This window comes from Heterodontus francisci, chromosome 4 (genome assembly GCF_036365525.1).
Source record: "Heterodontus francisci isolate sHetFra1 chromosome 4, sHetFra1.hap1, whole genome shotgun sequence".
Classification (NCBI taxonomy): Eukaryota; Metazoa; Chordata; class Chondrichthyes; order Heterodontiformes; family Heterodontidae; genus Heterodontus; species Heterodontus francisci.
In genome coordinates this window covers 149,853,944-149,874,652 of record NC_090374.1, presented here as the reverse complement: position 1 = coordinate 149,874,652, position 20,709 = coordinate 149,853,944, and the positions used below count along the sequence as shown (strand labels likewise).

Below are 20,709 nucleotides of genomic sequence, written 5' to 3'. Positions count from 1 at the left end.
TGATAAGGTCCCCCATGGTAGACTTATGGAGAAAGTCAGGAGGCATGGGATAGTGGGGAATGTGGCCAGTTGGATTAAGAATTGGCTAACTGATAGAAGGCAGAGAGTGGTCTTAGATGGTAAATACTCAGCCTGGAGCCCAGTTACCAGTGGCGTGCCGCAGGGATCAGTTCTGGGTCCTCTCCTGTTTGTGATTTTTATTAACGACTTGGATGAGGAAGTCGAAGGGTGGGTCAGTAAATTTGCAGATGATACAAAGGTTGGTGGAGTTGTGGATACCGAGGAGGGCTATTGTCGTCTGCAAAGGGACTTGGATAGGTTGCAGTGCTGGGCTGAAAAGTGGCAGATGGAGTTTAACCCTGAAAAGTGTGAGGTCGTCCATTTTGGAAGGACAAACATGAATGCAAAATACTGGGTTAACGGTAGGGTTCTTGGGCATGTGGAGGAGCAGAGAGACCTTGGGGTCTATGTGCATAGATCATTGAAAGTTGCAACTCAAGTGGATAGGGCTGTGAAGAAGGCATATGGGGTGTTAGCGTTCATTAGCAGAGGGATTGAATTTAAGAGCCGTGAGGTGATGATGCAGCTGTACAGGACCTTGGTAAGGCCTCATTTGGAGTACTGTGTGCAGTTCTGGTCGCCTCATTTTAGGAAGGATGTGGAAGCCTTGGAGAGGGTGCAGAGGAGATTTACCAGGATGTTGCCTGGAATGGAGAATAAGTCTTACGAGGAAAGGCTGAACATTCTAGGCCTCTTCTCATTAGAAAGGAGAAGGATGAGGGGTGACATGATAGAGGTTTATAAGATGATCAGGGGAATAGATAGGGTAGACAGTCAGAAACTTTTTCCCCGGGTGGAGCAAAGCGTTACAAGGGGTCATAAATTTAAGGTGAAGGGTGGGAGATATAAGGGGGATGTCAGGGGAAGGTTCTTTACCCAGAGAGTGGTCGAGGCATGGAATGCCTTGCCCGGGGAAGTTGTTGAGTCAGAAACTTTAGGGACTTTCAAAAGGCTTTTGGATAGGTATATGGATAAAGGAGAATGATGGGGTATAGATTAAATTGTCCTTGACAGAGGACAAAGGATCGGCACAACATTGTGGGCCGAAGGGCCTGTTCTGTGCTGTATGTTCTATGTTCTATGTTCTATGTTCACTGCAGTCTGTGTAGTGAAGGTGCTCCCACGATACAGTTAGGTAGGAATTCCAGGATTTTGATCCAGCAACAATGAAGGATCAGTGATCCATGTCCAAATTAGATTTTGCTTTCACAAGACTTGGCAAGTGTATATGTTATTCAGAGGGGAAACCGCAGACTGAACCAGATTTCAAAATAAATGCGTATCTGTTTTGTAACACTTTATATACTTGACATTAATATAAACATTAAATACTGGAGTTAAATCAATGCTTTTCCATCTAAAATCTATAATACATCAAAGGATAAAGTCAAATCTCTTTTCTGAAGTGGGTACATGTTAGGATACAAGTAACACTATAACTGCACAAGACTGAATCCAATCACCTTTGCTTTAAATATTAAGTGATACATTTCAGAAATGCCAATTCTAAAAAAGGCAAAAAAACAAAAGTGAGTTTACTTTTTGGCTTCAGCTACTGCCTCCATCAGTCGACGAGCTGTTGCCAGGAGCAAGGCCACGGTGAGTTCTGCAGTGGCATTGGTCAGGACATCTGGGGTGTAGCCCACTCGGATTCCCCTTCAAACACAGGAAATATGGTAATTAGTATTCAACTGTGCAACAGGCCCAGTGCTCAGGTCACTGTATAAATTTAAAAATTGTCTTGAAATTTTTTTGTATAAATTTAAAGCTAAAGGAAGGGTCTGTCTCATGCCTGGAAACCAGAGACCAACCAATCAGCACTGCAGGAATGCTGCAGAGATGCTGCCAGACCTGCTGAGTGGTTCCATCATTTCTTGTTTTTACTGCAGGAATTATCCTTTGTTTGTTATCCTCAGACTGTTTTGACGTTCTAATCACATCAAGCAGACCCCATTCTTGAGCTGTGAGCAACACCTATTCTATCTGCTTGAAAACTTGGCACATTACCAGAGACAGATGAGTAAATAAGACACTGAAACACAGATTCACAGTTTCTCATCTCATTGAACTCACAATGATATCTGGACAAATCAAAGAGAAAAAGGATATATAAACAGGGGTGATTGTGGGGCTGCCACAATGAGTGCGAGAAAAAAAGGGACATGACCGAGAGTCTCTGTGATAAATGAGGCTTCTGATAGAAAAGGTCAGAAACTCCTGAAGGGACAGAGTGCATCATCTTAGATGTGGGCATTTAGCAGCCATTATATAGAACTGTGCCATTCTGTATGTGCTTTATTTCAAGTTAATTTTATTTTGCGGTGTTGGTATTAGTGTCATCTGGAACAACTAGAATTGAAGAAACAGTGCAATTGGCACTAGCAAACTAAAATCTGGGGAGTCCCAAGGGTCCGGTTTTCTGCAAGAACAGAAATCTGAGAAGATGCAGCCTCAGAATTAAAGGGGACACAGAGTACAGCAATGAAGTGAAAACATTTCTTTAAATGTACCACAAGCCCTTTATGTGCTAGTCATCAGGTGTTCTTTAGAACATACGAACATAGGAAATAGGAGCAGAAGTAGGCCATTCGGCCCATTGAGCTTGCTCCACCATTCAAACAGATCATCTACCTCCATGCCATTTTCCCCCAGTATCCCCATATCCCTTGATGTCATGAGGATCCAGAAATCTATCGATTTCTGTCTTGAACATACTCAATGATTGAGCTTCCACTGCCCTCTACGGTAGAGAATTCCAAAGATTCACCACCCTCTGAGTAAAGAAATTCCTCCTCATCTCAGTTTTAAATGGCCTACCCCTTATTCTGAGACTTGGTTCTAGACTCACCAGCCAGAGGAAACATCCTATCCACATCTTAATTTTGTAAGTTTCAATGAGTTCACCTCATTCTTCGAAACTCTAGCAAATACAGGCCCAGTTTCTGCAATCTCTCCTCATAAGACAATCCGCCATCCCAGGGATTAGTCTGGTGAGCTCCACTGCACTCCCTCTATGGCAAGTATTTCCTTCCTTAGATAAGGAGACCAAAGCTGCACCCCAGGTACAGTCCCACCAAGGATCTATATAATTGCAGCAAGACATCTTTGCTCCTGTACTCAAATCCCCTTGCAATGAAGGCCAAAATACCATTTGCCTTCCAAATTGCTTGCTGCACCTGTATACTAGCTTTTAGTGATTCATGAACGAGGACACAGGTCCCTTTGGACATCAACACTTCCCAACCTCTCAACATTTAATAAATACTCTGCTTTTCTGTTTTTTCTACCAAAGTGGATCACTTCGCACTTATTCACATTATAGTCCATCCGGCATGATCTTGCCCATTCACTTAACCTGTCCAAATCCCCTTGAAGCCTCCTTGCATCCTCCTCACAACTTACATTCCCTCCTAGTTTTGTGTCATCAGCAAATTTGGATATATTACATTTGGCCCCCACATCCAAATAATTTATATAGATTGTGAACAGCTGTGGCGTCAGCACTGATCCTTGTGGTACCCCACTAATAACGACCTACCATCCTGAAAATGACCCGTTTATTCTCACTCTCTGTTTTCTGTCTGTTAACCAATTCTTAATCCATTGCAGTATATTACCCTCAATCACATGTGCTCTAAAATTGTTTACTAACCCGCTGTGTGGGACCTTATCAAAAGCCTTCTGAAAATTCAAATACACCACATCCACTGGTTCTCCTTTATGCTACATGTAACATCCTCAAAAATCGTTTCCATAACAATCTTAAATCTTGTCAAACATGATTTTCCTTTCATAAATCCATGTTGGCTCTGCCCAATCATATCATTATTTTCCAAGTGTCCAGTTATCACATCATTTATAATAGATTCTAACATTTTCCCTACTACTGATGTCAAACTAACAGGTTTGTATTTCTCCATTTTCTCTCTCACTCCTTTCTTAAATAGTGGGGTTACATTTGCTACTTTCCAGTCGGCAGGAACCCTTCCAGAATCTATAGAAGTTTGAAAGGTAACCAATAATGCATCAAGTCCCAGAGGAGAAAGGTGAGGGTCTAATCCACTGCATTACTCAGTTCCAAAATTATATATTTGCTAGGAGTGTAGATATCAGATACCAATATTTCTAAATAAGGAAAACTGTCTTCCGACAACAAGGATTGCACATTGCAGCATAGTTTGTTAAATACTACAATCTGTAACAAATAGTTAAGTTAATAAGGCTATAACATAGAGCATCAGGGTCTCTTAGTGTATGAAATCAATAATACTGAATTTTATTTTAAAATACTTAACCTTTTTTTTATTTCTTTTAGAGAGAGATGATCAAACCCCACAGACATGGTACTGATAACTTTCAGGTTCGGACCTGTATCAGAAAAAAATCTCGAAATGAAACCAAGTTAACTTAGCATTTTGGCACAATGTTAAACTTAACCTCAGAATTAAAGAGTTTTCATCTTTTACTAGATAGAATTCTATTACTAATGATGGGAGTTGTTATAAATTTCAAGCTTCTAACTGAAGGCCAAAGTGAGCCTTTGTTCAGCGGCAGAATTTCTGCCTCGGAGTTGGAAGGTTATGCATTTGAGACCCACTCCAGACAGTTCTGGAGATGAGCATTCTAGTCTCCAAGTATTGGGTTGCCATCCAGTGGGGTAGTTAGGTACAATGGGTGTGGAGTGGCAATGTCTCCATCACATCTAGCTGTTTTTCCTGGCAGTGAGTTGAGAGTCAGGCTAACAACCTGTTTCCTTTGTTACAGGAACAACCCAGAGCACGATCTGCTGGATGTAAAAACAGTGGAGAAAATGGGTTGCCTCATGCGCCATTAGGCACAGAGAAGGCCCACCAAAGGACACAAAGGTCAGATCTGACTAGTAACATCCCACTTTGATGACAATAGTTAGCTACAATCGCAGTGTGTACAGCCTTATTAATAACAAGAACTAACTTTTCCCCCATTTGGTGAAGCCAATGTGTAACTGAACCGTACAGACCCAAATGGATTCAGGTTCCACACCCTGTTAACTAATCTTCATTTGGCAATGGTAGGAGCCCTACAATTAGCCTCAGTGCCCTATGCACCACGTAGGGGAAAGTCAGCTGCCAATCACCATCCGATGAGACGTACTGTTTTATTGCTATTACTGAGACATGGTTGAGGGAAGAGCAGGACTGGCAGCTTAATATTCCAGGGTATAGAATCTTCAGACGTGACAGGGGAGGGGGTAAAAGAGGAGGTGGCATTGCACTGTTGATTAAGGAGTCAATTACTGCAGTAAGGAGGGATGATATCCTGGAAGGCTCCTCTAATGAGGCCATATGGGTAGAACTTAAAAACAAAAAGGGGGCAGTCACTTGGCTGGGAGTGTACTACAGACCTCCAAACAGTCAGGCAGTGATAGAGGAGCAGATATGTAGGCAAATCTCAGAGAGGTGGAAAAATAATAGGGCAATAATGGTAGGGGATTTCAACTTTCCCTATATTAGAGGGGATAGTCTCAGAGCAAAAAGCTTAAAGGGGGCAGAATTCTTCAAGTGTATTCAGGAGAGCTTTTTGAGTCAGCACGTAGAGAGTCCTACAAGAGGAGGAGCGGTACTGGTGTTAATCCTAGGGAATGAAGCCGGACAAGTGTTAGAAGTGGCAGTGGGGGAGCATTTCCAGGATAGTGACTATAACTCCGTAAGATTTAAGATTGTTATGGAAAAGGACATAGAGGGACCGGAAATAAGAGTACTGAATTGGGGGAAAGCAGATTTCAATATGATAAAACAGGATCTGGCCAAAGTGAACTGGGAGCAGCTTCTTACAGGAAAGTCAACATCAGACCAGTGGGAGTCATTTAGAAGGGAAATTGTGAGGGTTCAGGTGCAGCATGTTCCTGTAAAGGTGAAGAGTAGGACCAACAGGTCAAGGAAACCCTGGATGTCAAGGGATATAGAGGATTGGATAAGGAAAAAAAAGGTGGCGTATGGCAGATTCAGAGTGCTGAAAACAGCAGAGTCCCTAGGGGAGTATAGAAAGTGTAGGGGAATACTTCAAAAAGTAATTAGGAGAGCGAAAAGGGGGCATGAAAAATCACTGGCAGACAAGATTAAGGAAAATCCCAAGGTGTTTTATAAGTATGCTGGGGGCAAGAGGATAACCAGGGAAAAAGTGGGGCCCATTAGGGATCATTGAGGCAATCTGTGTGCGGAGCCGGAGGACATAGGGGAGGTTTTGAACGATTATTTTTCATCTGTGTTCACTATGGAGAGGAAAGATGTAGGTGTAGTGATCAGGGAAGGGGATTGTGATATACTTGATCAAATTAGCATTGAAAAGGAGGAAGTATTAGCGGGCTTGAAGGTGGATAAATCCCCAGGCCCAGATGAGATGTATCCCAGGCTGCTACGTGAGGCAAGGGAGGAGATAGCGGGTGCTCTGACACAAATTTTCAAATCCTCTCTGGCCACAGGAGAGGTACCAGAGGATTGGAGGACAGCGAATGTGGTACCATTATTTAGGAAGGGTAGCAGGGATGAACCAGTCAATTACAGGCCGGTGAGTCTAACATCAGTGGTAGGGAAATTACTGGAAAAAATTCTGAGAGACAGGATTAATCTCCACTTGAAGAGGCAGGGATTAATCAGCGACGGTCAGCTTGGCTTTGTCAGGGGGCGATCATGTCTAACAAATTTGATTGAATTTTTCAAGGAGGTGACTAGAGGTGTAGATGAGGATAAAGCAGTTGATGTAGTCTACATGGACTTCAGTAAGGCTGTTGATAAGGTCCCGCATGGGAGATTGGTTAAGAAAGTAAAGGCCCATGGGATCCAGGGTAATTTGGCAAATTGGACTGAAAATTGGCTTAGTGGCAGGAGGCAGAGGGTGATGGTAGAGGGTTGTTTCTGCGAGTGGAAGCCTGTGACCAGTGGTGTACCGCAGGGATCGGTGCTGGGACACTTGCTGTTTGTAGTGTACATTAATGATTTAGACGTAAATATAGGGGGTATGATCAGTAAGTTCGCAGACGACATGAAAATTGGTGGTGTCATAAATAGTGTGGTGGAAAGCCTTAGATTACAGGACGATATAGATGGGCTGGTAAGATGGGCGGAGCGGTGGCAAATGGAGTTTAATCCTGAGAAGTGTGAGGTGATGCACTTTGGGAGGTCTAACAAGGCAGTGGAATATACAATGGATGGTAGGACCCTAGGGAGTACAGAGGGTCAGAGAGACCTTGAGGTGCTTGTCCAAAGATCACTGAAGGCAGCAGCACAGGTAGATAAGGTGGTTAGGAAGGCATATGGGATACTTGCTTTTATTGGCTGAGGCACAGAATATAAGAGCAGGGGGGTTATGATGGAGCTGTATAAAACGCTAGTTAGGCCACAGTTGGAGTACAGTGTACAGTTCTGGTCACCACACTATAGGAAGGAGGTGATTGCAATGGAGAGGGTGCAGAGGAGATTCACCAGGATGTTGCCTGGGCTGGAGCATTTCAGCTATGAAGACAGGCTAGATAGACTGCGGTTGCTTCCTTGGAGCGGAGAAGGCTGAGGGGGGACCTGATTGAGGTATACAAAATTATGAGGGGCATTGATAGGATAAATAGGAAGAAACTTTTTCCCTTAGTGGAGAGGTCAATAACTAGGGGGCGTAGATTGAAGGTAAGGGGCAGGAGGTTTAGAGGGGAGTTGAGGAGGAATTTTTTCACCCAGAGGTTGGTTGGAATCTGGAACACACTGTCTGAAGAGGTGGTAGAGGCAGGAACAGTCACAACATTCAAGAAATATTTAGATGAGCACTTGAAACACCATAACATACAAGGCTATGGGCCAAGTGCGGGAAAATGGGATCAGTTAGGACGGGTGCTTGATGGTCGGTGCAGGCATGTTGGGCTGAAGGGCCTGTTTCTGTGCTGTAAAACTCTATGACTCTAATTGTTCTAGGGCCTTGTTGAGACCACACCTGGAGTACTGTACGCAGTTTTGGTCTCGATATACAAGGAAGGATATACTTGCATTGGAAGTGATACAGCAAAAGTTCAGTAGATTGATCCCTGAGATGAGAGAGTTGTCCTATGATGAGAGGCTGTGTAAATTGGCTCTATATTCTCTGGAGTTTAGAAGAAAGAGAGGTGATCTCATTGAAACATACAAGATTCTGAAGGGGCTTGACAGCGTAGACACTGAGAGGTTGTTTCCGCTGGTCAGGTAATCTAGAACACGGGGGCACAGTCTCAGGATAATTGGCAAATCATTTAGGACTGAGATGAAGAGAAATTTCTTCACTCAAAGGATTGTGAATCTTTGGAATTCTCTACCCCAGAGAGTTGTGGATGCTTCAGCGTTGAATATATTTGAGGTTGAGATGAACAGATTTTTAGTCTCTCAGGGAATCAAGGGACAGGGGGAGTCGGTGGGAAAGTGGATTTGAAGCTGAAGATCAGCCATGATGGTACTGAATGGCGGAGCAGGCTCAATGGGCCATAAGGTCTATTCCTATTTGTTATGTTCTTACATTCTTATGTGCTTGTTGCAAATAAAAGACATCATTACACACCTCAGATTTTGAAATTTTACAATCACAAAGCACCTCAGTAAAAAGGCTGTATAATTGTACCTGCTGCCTCTAAAAGTTCTTCATCTATTTTCTCAGTCAATAAACAGTACAATCCATCTGCTCCAGCAACTCCTTTCAGCAAATCTGAACGAGGGACAGGGTCATCAGAATCCCATTGTGTAATATCACAGCTGAAACAAAGGGAAAAAAACAAAATGGACTCATTAGGTGTCAACAGTGATTCAGGGGTAGCACTTTTGCCTCTGAACAGATTGTGAAGATCTGCCTTTGAAGATTGTGGGCTCAAGTCCACTCCAGGTTCTTGAGCACATAATATATGCTGACACTTTAATGTGGTATTGAGGGAGTGCTGCATTGTTGGAGGTGGCATCTTTTGGATGAGATGTTAAATCGAGGCCCTTTCTGCCCTCTCAGGTGGATGTAAAAGATCCCATGGCACCATTTGAATTCTCAGAGTTCTGGCCAATATTTATCCCTCAACCAACACCTAAAAACAAATTATCTAGTCATTATCTCATTGTTGCTTGTGGAACATTGCTATGTACAAATTGTTTCCTATATTACAAGTGACTACATTTCAAAAATACTCCATTGGCTGTGAAGTGCTTTGGGAATACCTGAGGTTGAGAAAGATGCTTTGTTAATGAAAAGCTAACACTATCGGAGGATGACTTCAGAAAGGGTGAGTGCTTGAGCGTTGTGCCTGACAGGTGTTGACAGAATTGTGATGAGTTTCCAACATTTCCAGTTTTTATCTCAGATTTTCTGCACTTACAATTCTCCTTCTTTTTATTTTTCCTACTTCATTATTGCTGTGTGCGTGCCCTGCCTCCTGCATTTTTACTGCCCTCTTTATAGCTGGTTCCACACCCTTTTCATAGAATCATAGAACAATACAGCATCAAAGTAGGCCATTCAGCCCATTGTTCCCGTGGTGGCTCTTTGAAAGAATTATCCAATTCATTCTACTCTCCTGCCCTTTCCCCATATCCCTGCAAATCTTCCTCTTCAAGTACTTATCCAATTTCCTTTTGAAAGTTATTATTGAAATCTGCTTCCACAGTGGTGCAGTGGCTAGCACCGCAGCTCCAGCGACCCGGGTTCAATTCTGGGTACTGCCTGTGTGGAGTTTACAAGTTCTCCCTGTGTCTGCATGGGTTTCCTCCGGGTGCTCCAGTTTCCTCCCACATGCCAAAGACTTGCAGGTTGATAGGTAAATTGGCCATTATAAATTGCCCCTAGTATAGGTAGGTAGTAGGGAAATATAGGGACAGGTGTGGATGTGATAGGAATATGGAATTAGTGTAGGATTAGTCTAAATGGGTGGTTGATGGTCGGCACAGACACGGTGGGCCTTTCAGGCAGTGCATTCCAGATCATAACAACTCGCTGTGCATATTTTCCTTCTCTCATGTCACCTCTGGTTGTTTTGCCAATTACCTTAAATCTATGTCCTCTAGTTACCAACCCTTCTGCTACTGGAGATAGAGTAAAGGAGAAACTGTCAAAACCATTCATGATTTTAGGTACGTCTCCCAAATCTCCTCTTCACTTGCTCTACTCCAAGGAGAACTCCAGCTTCTCCAGTCCTTTCACATAACTGAAGTCTCTCATCCCTGGTACTATTCTAGTAAATCTCCTCTAAGGCCTTGACATCCTTCCTAAAGTGCAGTGCCCAGAATTGGCTGCTGTACTCCAGTTGGGGTCTAACCCCTGGTGGGAATGTGTGTTGTGAGGAAGATGCAAAGCAGCTTCAAGGGGATTTGGAAAGACTTAGTAAGTGGGCAAGAATGTGGCAGATGGAATATAATGTGAAAAAATGTGAGGTTATTCACTTTGGTAGGAGGAACAGATGTGCAGAGTATTTCTTAAATGGTAAGAGATTAGGAAGTGTATATGTGCAAAAGGTATATGTACCTGGATTTCCTTGTCAATAAGTCACTGAAAGCTAACATGCAGGTTGCAGCAAGCAATTAGGAAGGCTAATGGTATGTCAGCCTTTATAGCAAGAGGATTTGAGTACAGTAGTAGTGAAGTCTTGCTTCAATTGTATAGAACCTTGGTTAGATCACACCCGGAGTACTGTGTGCAGTTTTGGTCCCCTTACCTTAAGAAGGATATTGTTGCCATAGAGACAGTGCAACGAAGGTTCACCAGTCTTGTTCCTGGGATGGCAGGACTGTCCTATGAAGAGAGATTGGGGAAACTGGGCCTGTATTCTCTATAGTTTTGAAGAATGAGAGGTGATCTCATTGAAACCTACAAAATACTTAAAGGGATAGACAGGGTAAGTGCAGCTAAGATGTTTTCCCTGGTTGGGGAATCTAGAATCAGGGGACACAATTTCAAAATAAGGGGGAAGCCATTTAGGACAAAGATGAGGAGAAATTTCTTTACTCAGAGGATTGTGAATCTTTGGAATTCTATACCCCAGAGGGCTGTGGAAGCTCAGTCATTGAGTATGTTTAAAGCAGACATTGACAGATTTCTAAATACCAATGAAATAAGGGGATATGAGGATAATGTGTGAAAAAGGCATGAAGTGGATGATCAGCCATGATCATATTGAATGGCTGGACAGGAAAGCTTTAGCATAACTTCTTCCTTTTTTTACTCTTATGCCTTGATTTATAAAGCCAAGGATCCTGTAAGTCTTATCAGCCTTCCAAAATTGTCCTTACTCCTTCAAAGATTTGTGTACATATACCTCCAGGTCTCTCTGTTCCTGTACCTCCTTTAAAATTGTACCATTTGGTTTATATTGCCTCTCCTTATTCTTCCTATAAAAATACACCTCCACTTCACAGTGTTAGATTTCAGGAGGGCATAGAAAGACTGGTGATATGGGCAGACACATGACAACTGAAATTTGTTCCTATCCTCTTGACTGCTTACTAGTTTCTGAGTTTCATGCCATCTGCAAACTTTGAAATCAGGCCCTTTGTACTTAAGTCCAGGTCATTAACGTAGATCAAAAAGGGCAGTGGTCCAAATACCAACCACTGGGGAACATCACTGTACATTTCCCTCCAGTCTGAAAGAACAACTGCTGTAGTATAATGTGCAAACGAAGTGAGGTTATTCACTTTGGCAAGAATAGAAAAACAGAATATTTTTTAAATGGTGAGAAACAATTTAATGTTGGTGTTCAGTGGGATTTGGGAGCCAATGTATACAAAACACACAAAGTTAACATGCAGGTACAGCAAGCAATAAAGAAAGCAATTGTATGTTGGCCTTTACTGCAAAGGGTTGGAATACAACCGGTGGATGTATTGTACTTAGATTTCCAGAAGGCATTTGATAAGGTGCCACATCAAAGGTTCTTGCAGAAAATAAAAACTCATGGTGTAGGGGGTAACTTATTGGTATGGATAGAAGCCTGGCTAGCTAACAGGAAACAGACAGTGGGCATAAATGGGTCATTTTCTGGTTGGCAAAATGTAACGAGTGATGTGTCACAGGGATCAATGCTGGGGCCTCAACTTTTTACAATTTATATAAATGACTTAGATGAAGCAGCTGAAGGTATGGTTGCTAAATTTGCTGATGACACAAAGATTGGTAGGAAAGTAACTTGTGAAGAGGACATAAGGGAGCTACAAAGGGATATAGATAGGTTAAGTGAGTGGGCAAAGACCTGGCAAATGGAGTATAATGTGGGAAAGTGGGAAATTGTCCACTTTGGCAGGAAGAATAATAAAGAAGCATATTATCAAAATGGTGAGAGATTGCAGAGCTCTGAGATGCAGAGGGATCTGGATGTACTAGTGCATGAATCGCAAAAGGTTAGTATGCAGGTACAGCATGTAATTAGGAAAGCTAATAGAATGTTATCTTTTATCACAAGGGGAATGGAATACAAAATTAGGGAGGGTATGCTTCAGTTATACAGGGCATTGGTGAGACCACATCTGGAGTACTGTGTATAGTATTGGTCTCCTTATTTAAGGAAGGATGTAAATGCGTTGGAAGCAGTTCAGAGAAGGTTTACTAGACTAATACCTGGAATGGGCGGCTGTCTTATGAGGAAAGATTGGCTAGGCTTGTATCTGCTGGAATTTAGAAGAGTAAAAGGCGACTTGATTGAAACATATAAGATCCTGAAGGGTCTTGACAGGGTGGATGTGGAAAGGATGTTTGCCCTTGTGGGAGAATCTAGAACTAGGGGTCACTGTTTAAAAATAAGGGGTCGCCCATTTAAAACAGAGAGGAGGAGAAATTTTTTCTCTCAGTGGGTCGTGTTTGGAATTCTCTTCCTCAAAAGACGGTGGACACAGAGTCTTTGAATATTTTTAAGGCAGAGATAGATAGATTCTTCATAAGCAAGGGGGTGAAGGTTATCAGGGGCAGGTGGAAATGTGAAATAATCAGTTCAGCCATGAACTTATTGAATGGCGGAGCAGGCTCGAAGGGCAGAGTGGCCTACTCCTGCTCCTAATTCGGATGTTCGTAGTTCTTAACAGTGAGGAAGTCTTGCTGTAATTGTACTGGGCTTTGGTGAGAACACATCTGGAGTACTGTGGATAAATGTGGTCTCCATACCTAAGGAAAGATATACTTGCCTTAGAGGGGGTGCAATTAAGATTTATTAGATTGATTCCAGAGATGAGAGCATTATCCTATAAGGAGAGATTGAGTAAACTCGTGCTACACTCTCTGGAGTTTAGAAGAATGAAAGGTGATCCTTATTGAAACATATAAGATTCTGAGTGGGTTTGACAGGGTAGATACTGAGAAGCTGTTCCCACTGTCTGGAGAATCTAGAACTAGGGAGTCTCAGGATAATGGGTCAGCCATTCAAAGATGAGCAAAAATTTCTTCACTCAAAAGGTAGTGAATCTTTGGGGTAGAAAATTCAGAGGGCTGTAGACGCTCAGTCATTAAGTACATTCAAGCCTGAGGCGGATAGATTATTGAACTCCAAGGGAATCAAGGGATGTGGGGATCTGGCGAGAAAGTGGAGTTAAGGTCGAAGATCAGCCATGATCTTATTGAATGGCAAAGCAGGCTCGAGGGGCCATATAGCCAACTCCTGCTCCTATTTCTTATGTTCACCACTACCCACCAATTTCTGTTCCTTAACCAATTTTGTATCCATGCAGCCATTGCTCCTTTAAGCCCATGGGCTTCAATTTTGCTAACAAGACTATTATGTGGTACTTTATGAAACATTTTTGAAACTCCATATATACACAACAGCTGCAGTACCCTCTCGAACTTGATCAAGTTCTTTGAAGTAATAGTCAGTCAAACATAATTTGCCTTTAACAAATCTGTGCTGATTCTCATTCATTCATTAACCCATATTTTTCCAAGTGACAATAAATATTGTTTCAGATTACTGTCTCTGAAAGTTTTCCCACCACCGTCATTTGGCTGACTGGCCTGTAATTCTCGAGTTTATCCCATACACTTTTTATTTGAACACAGCTATAATATTTTCAATACTTCAGTCCTCTGGCACCACTCCCATATCCAAGGAGGATCAGTAGATTGTGGCCAGAGCCTCACTATTTGCACCCTTACTTCCTTCAGCAACTTAGGATGCATTCCATCTGGACCAGGTGATTTTTCTACTTTGAGTGCTGCCAACCTTTTTAAGTACTGCCTCTTTATCTATCTTTATCCTATCCAATTTCTCTGCTACCTTCTCCTTTGCTGTGACATTGGCAGCATTCTCTTCTTTAGTGAAGACAGATGCAAAGTACTCATTTAGTACCTCAGTCATGCTCTCTGCCTCCATAAGATCTCCTTTTTGTTCCCTAATTGGGCCCATCCTTCCATTTACTATTTATGTTTATAAAAGGATTTTGAGTTCCCTTTTATGTTAGTCACTAATTTATTCTCATATACTCTCTTTACCCCTCTTACTTTCTTTTTCATTTATCCTCTGGACTTTCTGTATTCAGTTTGATTCTCTAGTGAATGATGAACTTGGCATTTATAATAAGCCTTTTTTTCTGCTTAATTTTTATTTGTATATCTTTAGTCACCCAGAGAACTCAAGCTTTGGATGCCTTTCCTTTGTCTCTCGGGATAATGTGTCTTGTCTGTACTCAAACTACCTCCGCTTTGAAGAACTGTCATTGCTCAGTTACTATTTTACAGGGGTCGGCAAAGTGTCCGAACATGGACACCACTGTCTGTGGTAAAAATCTTGATGTCCGTTACTGCTAATTTCAGGCATGAGAAGATTCCCATTGACTTCTACTTTCAACCAGTCCATTTAAAAAAAACCTGCAGCCATCAGTTTCAGTTTCACAGCTGACATGCTCAGAGTGGGAACAGCTGCTTCCAATTTGGACAAGTTCAGGGTTTTCCAGTGGGTTCCGACCTGTTTTAAAAGACTGCCGGAAAACCATGAACTTGTCCAATTGGAGGGTTGGAGGGAGGAAGGGAGAGAGAGAGAGAGAGAGAGAGAGAGAATTAAGATCACTCCTGACAATGGACATCTATCTGGAGTACTCCGCATTGCTACAGCAAGTGTGCAGGCAAACATTGACTACGTATGCAAGCAAAAAAATGGCTGGTGTCTCACTAAATCAGTGTCCAACATAGTGATCAGAAAGTATGTCAATAAATTAGTCTTCTCATTTAAAGCTTCTTCAAAAAAATGCACCTTTGTTGTTGTTCTGATTAATAATAAGATACATTTTTAATGCCTCCATCTTTCTGAAATTGTCTCACCAGCCCCATGTAAGACAAAAACTGTCAAGTGGCACCACACCCCCGCCCCCCCCCCCCCACCCCATGCAAAAATGTTGGGCACCCCTGCTTCAAGCCTTTAACCTTGTGTTTTAAAATAACCTAGCAGCAAAAGTAATTGCAAAAATAATTCACATTGGCATTGCATACTATTTTGCTTGCTAGTTAGCTAATACAGTCATTCTGCTCTCCATTGATATATGTATGCTTAGCTACTTTATTTATAGGGAGAAATGTGTTTTAAATTGGACTCAGTTTCAATGGCATTAGATTGGATATATACTTTATATACAGATTAATCGCCCCTATGTTCGTGGCTGAGTCAATAATTTCGTCAAATGTCTGTGGTGCAACAAGTTGGTGCCTATCCCTGATATTTTACCTACCAACATTTGATTCCAAATTTTGTTCCTTTAATGTCTATTCGTTCCTCCACTGAGACAATCTTGGTACTATCTACTGCTGTTCACCTCTTTCCGAAAACAAAAAGTTGCTTTTTTACTCCTCTCTCTGTGGGACAAGTCAGCAATTGTAACTTTCACCTATTGTTCTTTCAACCACTTCCCTTCTGTTTTGTTCTATTTGAGCCCCTTGAGCCATATATTCTATTGTTGAAGAGTTTAAGCTTATCTTCCAGTTCTGATGAACATTTTCCACATGGAAAGTTAGCCTCTCTTTCTCTTTCTAGATGTAGACGGTCCTGTAGTGTATTTCCAGTATCGTAAGTGTAAAAATTAGCTGTTTTAGTTATTCATGATCAATTTACTGCTGTAGTGAAGTGTGGCTCCCTCTGCTGGATGGTGGCAGCACAGCACACAATCCCACATGCCGCTGCATGAAATCCTAGTCAGGAATTTCTTTGGGATTTCTCCCGACTGGTCGTTGATGCCTTGCTATTTCCAGTACTTTCTGGGGTTGAGCCTAGGGTAGATGTAGGCCGACTGTAACACTGCAGTCCAGGCAGGAGGCAGCTGTTCCAGAGGTCCTGCCTCACATTCCTCTGACTTACACGAAGAGGGAAAAAAAAGCAGGTGCCAGGACCAGAGGGTCCATGGGAGTCCCAGGACCAGCCCGAAGATTAATGGTTGAAAGTTATTCCCTCCCCCAGTAAGATTTATGGAACTTGGGTCTTTCCATCCAGTGGTCAGGAACACAGCTCTCCTGGTTCTGCCCTCTGGTCACAGTGCAAGCCTCTATCGGAGATGCAGCAGTGCTGAGACGGTTTGCAAACTGTGCTGGGAAATTCTGTTGAACCTCTGGCACCTTGCATCCATCGGGAGGGGGGAAATAAGATCATCATCCTGGTCATTATTGGCCTTGAGATTTTGTCACTTTTCCTGGCAGCAAGGGTGAATGTTGGTGGCGTGCGAGTCTCCAAAGCTGCTTTATACTGCAGGGTCAGGGTAGCCTAAGTGGACCTTGTTGAACTGCCCTATTCCCAGTAGGGGATGACAGAGCTGTGTATTTAAAATGCATTTGAACAGCATTAGGACATAAAAGAAATCTAAACCTTTCATTGCACCCACGATTCTTGTGGTGTGCAGCACTGGAGAGGCCCGTGAACCAAATCAAAGTCTTCCTTGGGCCTCATCATCGTAATCCCTGTAAGATGCAGGCTCCAATCAAGCCCCTCACCACACCACTACCCTCCCCACCCTCCAAGCACAGCTCGCCTGCCAGGACCTTACCAATTTCAGTTGAGGTCCAAAGGCCTTACTTGACGTCAAGGCATCAATCGCAGCCCTAACACAGTGCAGGCACTGATCTAGAGGGCAAAGATCAAACTGACCAACTACAGAAAACCCTAAAGACACCAGTGGCAGGCCAGACAATGGAACTGAGGGCATGTGTAGTAAACCACCCAGGGACATGTAAGTAGAACTAACACACTCACAATGCATTGTATATGCTGTATACAATTTAACAATGTATGGAGTCAATTGTAATTGAACAAATGCATTAAAAATAAGGTATTTCCACCTCATCAATGCTTCTCTTGAAGTGGCTAATAAGGGATGTGCAAGATTCCCATCTTCCAGCTCTTTCATAGGGAGAGAAAAATCACCTCAACCACAAAAATCTTGAAGGATTTTTAAGCTTTTCAGAGAAGGCTGCATTACATAAATCATAGCACAACATCAGGCTGACACAAGAGGGCTGTGTTTCATTTTTTTTCAAGCGTTATTAAACATTTAAATTTCCAGTTTGACAAAAAGACAAAGTTGCATTTATATAGTTCCTTTCACATCCTCAGGATGTCAAAAAATGCTTCACAGCCAATGAAGTACATTTTTGAAGTGTAGTCACTATTATAATGTAGAAAAACATGGTAGCCAAATTACACACAGACAGATCCCATAAACAGCAATGAGATAATGACCAAACAATCCGGTTTAATGATGTTGGTTGAGGGATAAACATTGGCCAGGACATCAGGGAAAGTCCTTTGCTCTTCAAACAGTCCCGTGGGATCTCTTCTGTCAGCCCTGTCCAGTAGAAATCACAGACTAGCCACAGGTGAGACTATGATGATACCATCTTAGCCACATGCACTATTTTATTTAAAACCTTGTGTAGTATATTTTTGTGATTGTGTACATGTATGTTTACTTAAAAAACACCTACCATCATCCAGTAACTAAGGAAGTAAAGCAATGATCAAAAGCTCTTGCACAGTGCTTTTTGTCTCACCATTTTGCTAACAGATGAAAAAAGGCTAAAGTTCACATGCATGCTCCATGTGAATCAGCATTGAGACCACATGCCCAACAACAGTGCCTACTACTCATTTTTTATCCACTAATTCGAAATTCAATTAGCCACATCTGGATTCCTAATTAACCACATGTGGCTGGTGGCTTACGAATGGGATTACACTGGTTTATGTCTACCTGAGGTTTAACTTTTAATCCGAAAGACAGAAAATTAAATCTATTACTATGTTTCAAATTGGCAGCAAATAGCACTTTTGGAAAAAGATCAAAGTTCATCTAAAGCACTTTGAACTGAAACAACTCGTTAACAGAACTGTCATTGATTAACTGTGGTGAATAATGAAAATGGAATACTCCTTATGAAAAATGGGAGAATGCATGTTTTCTTCATAATGTGCCAACTCACTAATGAAATTACAGGAATGCTTGGCTTTGTAACGCAAAATTTCTAAAGGTTCTTAATTATGGAGGAAATCTCTTCCTTTAAATGAACAAGAAGGAATTTCACCTCTATCAGTGGAACTAGAATACACAGGTTAAAGGAGCACCATTGCTGTTTGAGAGGTATTGCAGTGTACAAATAGCTGATGTGTTTGCCCACATAACAGTAATCTCTACGCTTCCAGATAACTCATGGTATTTGAAGAATTTTGGAATAGTTTGAGAGATCTGCCATGGCACTATATGAATGCAAGTCCGTTTGTAAAAAATTGCAAAATAGGATTCTGCATGCATAATGTACAAGCTTCCCATTCTGAGAACCCTTTCTCATCTTGTGTAAATAAGGAGCGATGCAGTGGCTGAAACATAGACCTTGAATCAACAAGCAAAAGAGATTGTCTGCGATACTAAAATAAGAGCAAAATACTGCAGATGCTGGTAATCTGAAATAAAAACAGAAAGTGCTGTAAATACTCAGCAGGTCAGGCAACATCTGTGGAGAGAGAAGCAGAGTTAATGGTTAAGGTCTGTGATCTTTCATCAGAATGGGTGATCTGCTGAGCATTTCCAGCACTTTCTGTTTTTATTTATTATTGTCTGAGATACTGCTACCCTGCTCCCAAGGTTCCTCTAAACGCTGTACTAAAAGTAGGAGCAATGCGAAGTTCGAACGATTGGGGGAGGGGTCGACGTCCAGATGTGCCTGACTTAGCACGGTGTGCCCATGATGACATAAGAAATAGGAGCAGGAGTAGGCCATTCAGCCCCTCAAGCCTGCCCTGCCATTCAATAAGATCATGGCTGATCTGTCCCATCTAATCTGTCTCATCTAATGTCACTTTGCCATTTGCGGCAGGCTCAAATCCGCAATGTTTTGGGAATTTAAAAGTTAAGGGAGTAAATTATTTGCAGTTGGTTTTGGGTGACCTCCAATTGATTGCAGGAGGGGCGTAACTTCCCACTCTGGCTTCATCACTGATTAAATGGGCCTCAAACAGTGAGTGTCCATGAGTCCCTTTATGGAGAAGACAATCAGACTGCAACTGCTACACACAGGGATAGACAGCATTTACCCCTAGTGGAAATGTAGCTTTTAGTGAAGAAAGAAATTGCATTTATATATTGAATTTCATATGGTGAGGATATCCCAAAACACTTTATGACTGATGAATTACATCAACACACCATGGCTGCACTGTGTAGTATCTACAGGATGCACAACAGCAGCTCACCAAGACTATTTTTGGCAGCACCCTCCAAATCTGCAACCTCTACCACCTAGAAGGACTAAGGACAGCAGGAAAATGGGAACATCAACATCTTCGTGTTCTCCTTCAAATGATACACTACCGTGACTTGGACATCCATCATCGTTCCTTCAGTGTCACTGGTCAAAATCCTGGATCTTCCTTCCCATCACCACATAGATTGCAGCAGTTCAAAAAGGCAGCTCACCACCACCTTCTCAAGGGCAACTAGGGATGAGTAATAAATGCCAGCCTTTCCAGTGATGCCCATATTCCAAGAATTAATTTTTTAAAAATTACTTCTGAAGTATACCCACGACTGCTTTCTCAGCAAATATGAGAAGGTCCCTCAAACAGTAATGAGATAAATGACAAGGTACTTTGCTTTGGTTAACGAAGGAATGTTGATCAGGACATCAGGATGTATTTACATTCATCTGAACTGGGAGATGGTGCCTTGCTTAACATCTCACATGAAAGGCAGCACCTCTGATAATGCAGCACTCCCTCAGTGGGACAGTGAACTGTGAGCCAGAATTTTGATCTAGTTATTTGTTTGTGTCAGTCAGCCTGCTGTTGCAAACTGGGTGCACGGCTAGTCCAGTGTGGCACATTGCCCATGTCTCTTTGTATTTTACAAATAAACATCTCTTTTTGTAGGAACAAAACTGCAGCAAAAGACAGACATGTTGGAGTTAGTCATCAATACCACACCACTGCTGCTAAACCCCTGGTGCAAAACAAAACAGCTTTTGGGGCGAAAGCATTGGTTTATCCAGCAAACAAAGTCAAAACAAGACATATTCAAAGAGTGACCTTGTATCTTGTATTAGATAATACATTTGGGAATCATCCTTCCATCCAATAAAATAAATAATTTGTTCAAAGCCTGCAACCTTTAGTTGACATTTCATAAAAGCTCGATGTCTGATCTATTAGTAAGTGGTATTCCAGGACCTATTTAATGG

At 42.1% G+C, this 20,709-nt stretch overlaps 1 protein-coding gene across 1 annotated transcript in view; it reads right to left on the bottom strand.

Annotated features, from left to right (window-relative positions):
• Positions 1–20,709, bottom strand: part of LOC137368732 (glyoxylate reductase/hydroxypyruvate reductase-like) — a 51,687-nt gene that overhangs the window by 20,331 nt on the left and 10,647 nt on the right. Inside the window, exons 2-4 of the mRNA XM_068028918.1 lie at positions 8,671–8,801; positions 4,356–4,428; positions 1,600–1,716 (exon numbers count right to left, since the gene is read on the bottom strand). Coding sequence (XP_067885019.1) covers positions 1,600–1,716; positions 4,356–4,428; positions 8,671–8,801 — 321 coding nt within the window. The remainder of the gene's footprint in view (positions 1–1,599; positions 1,717–4,355; positions 4,429–8,670; positions 8,802–20,709) is intronic.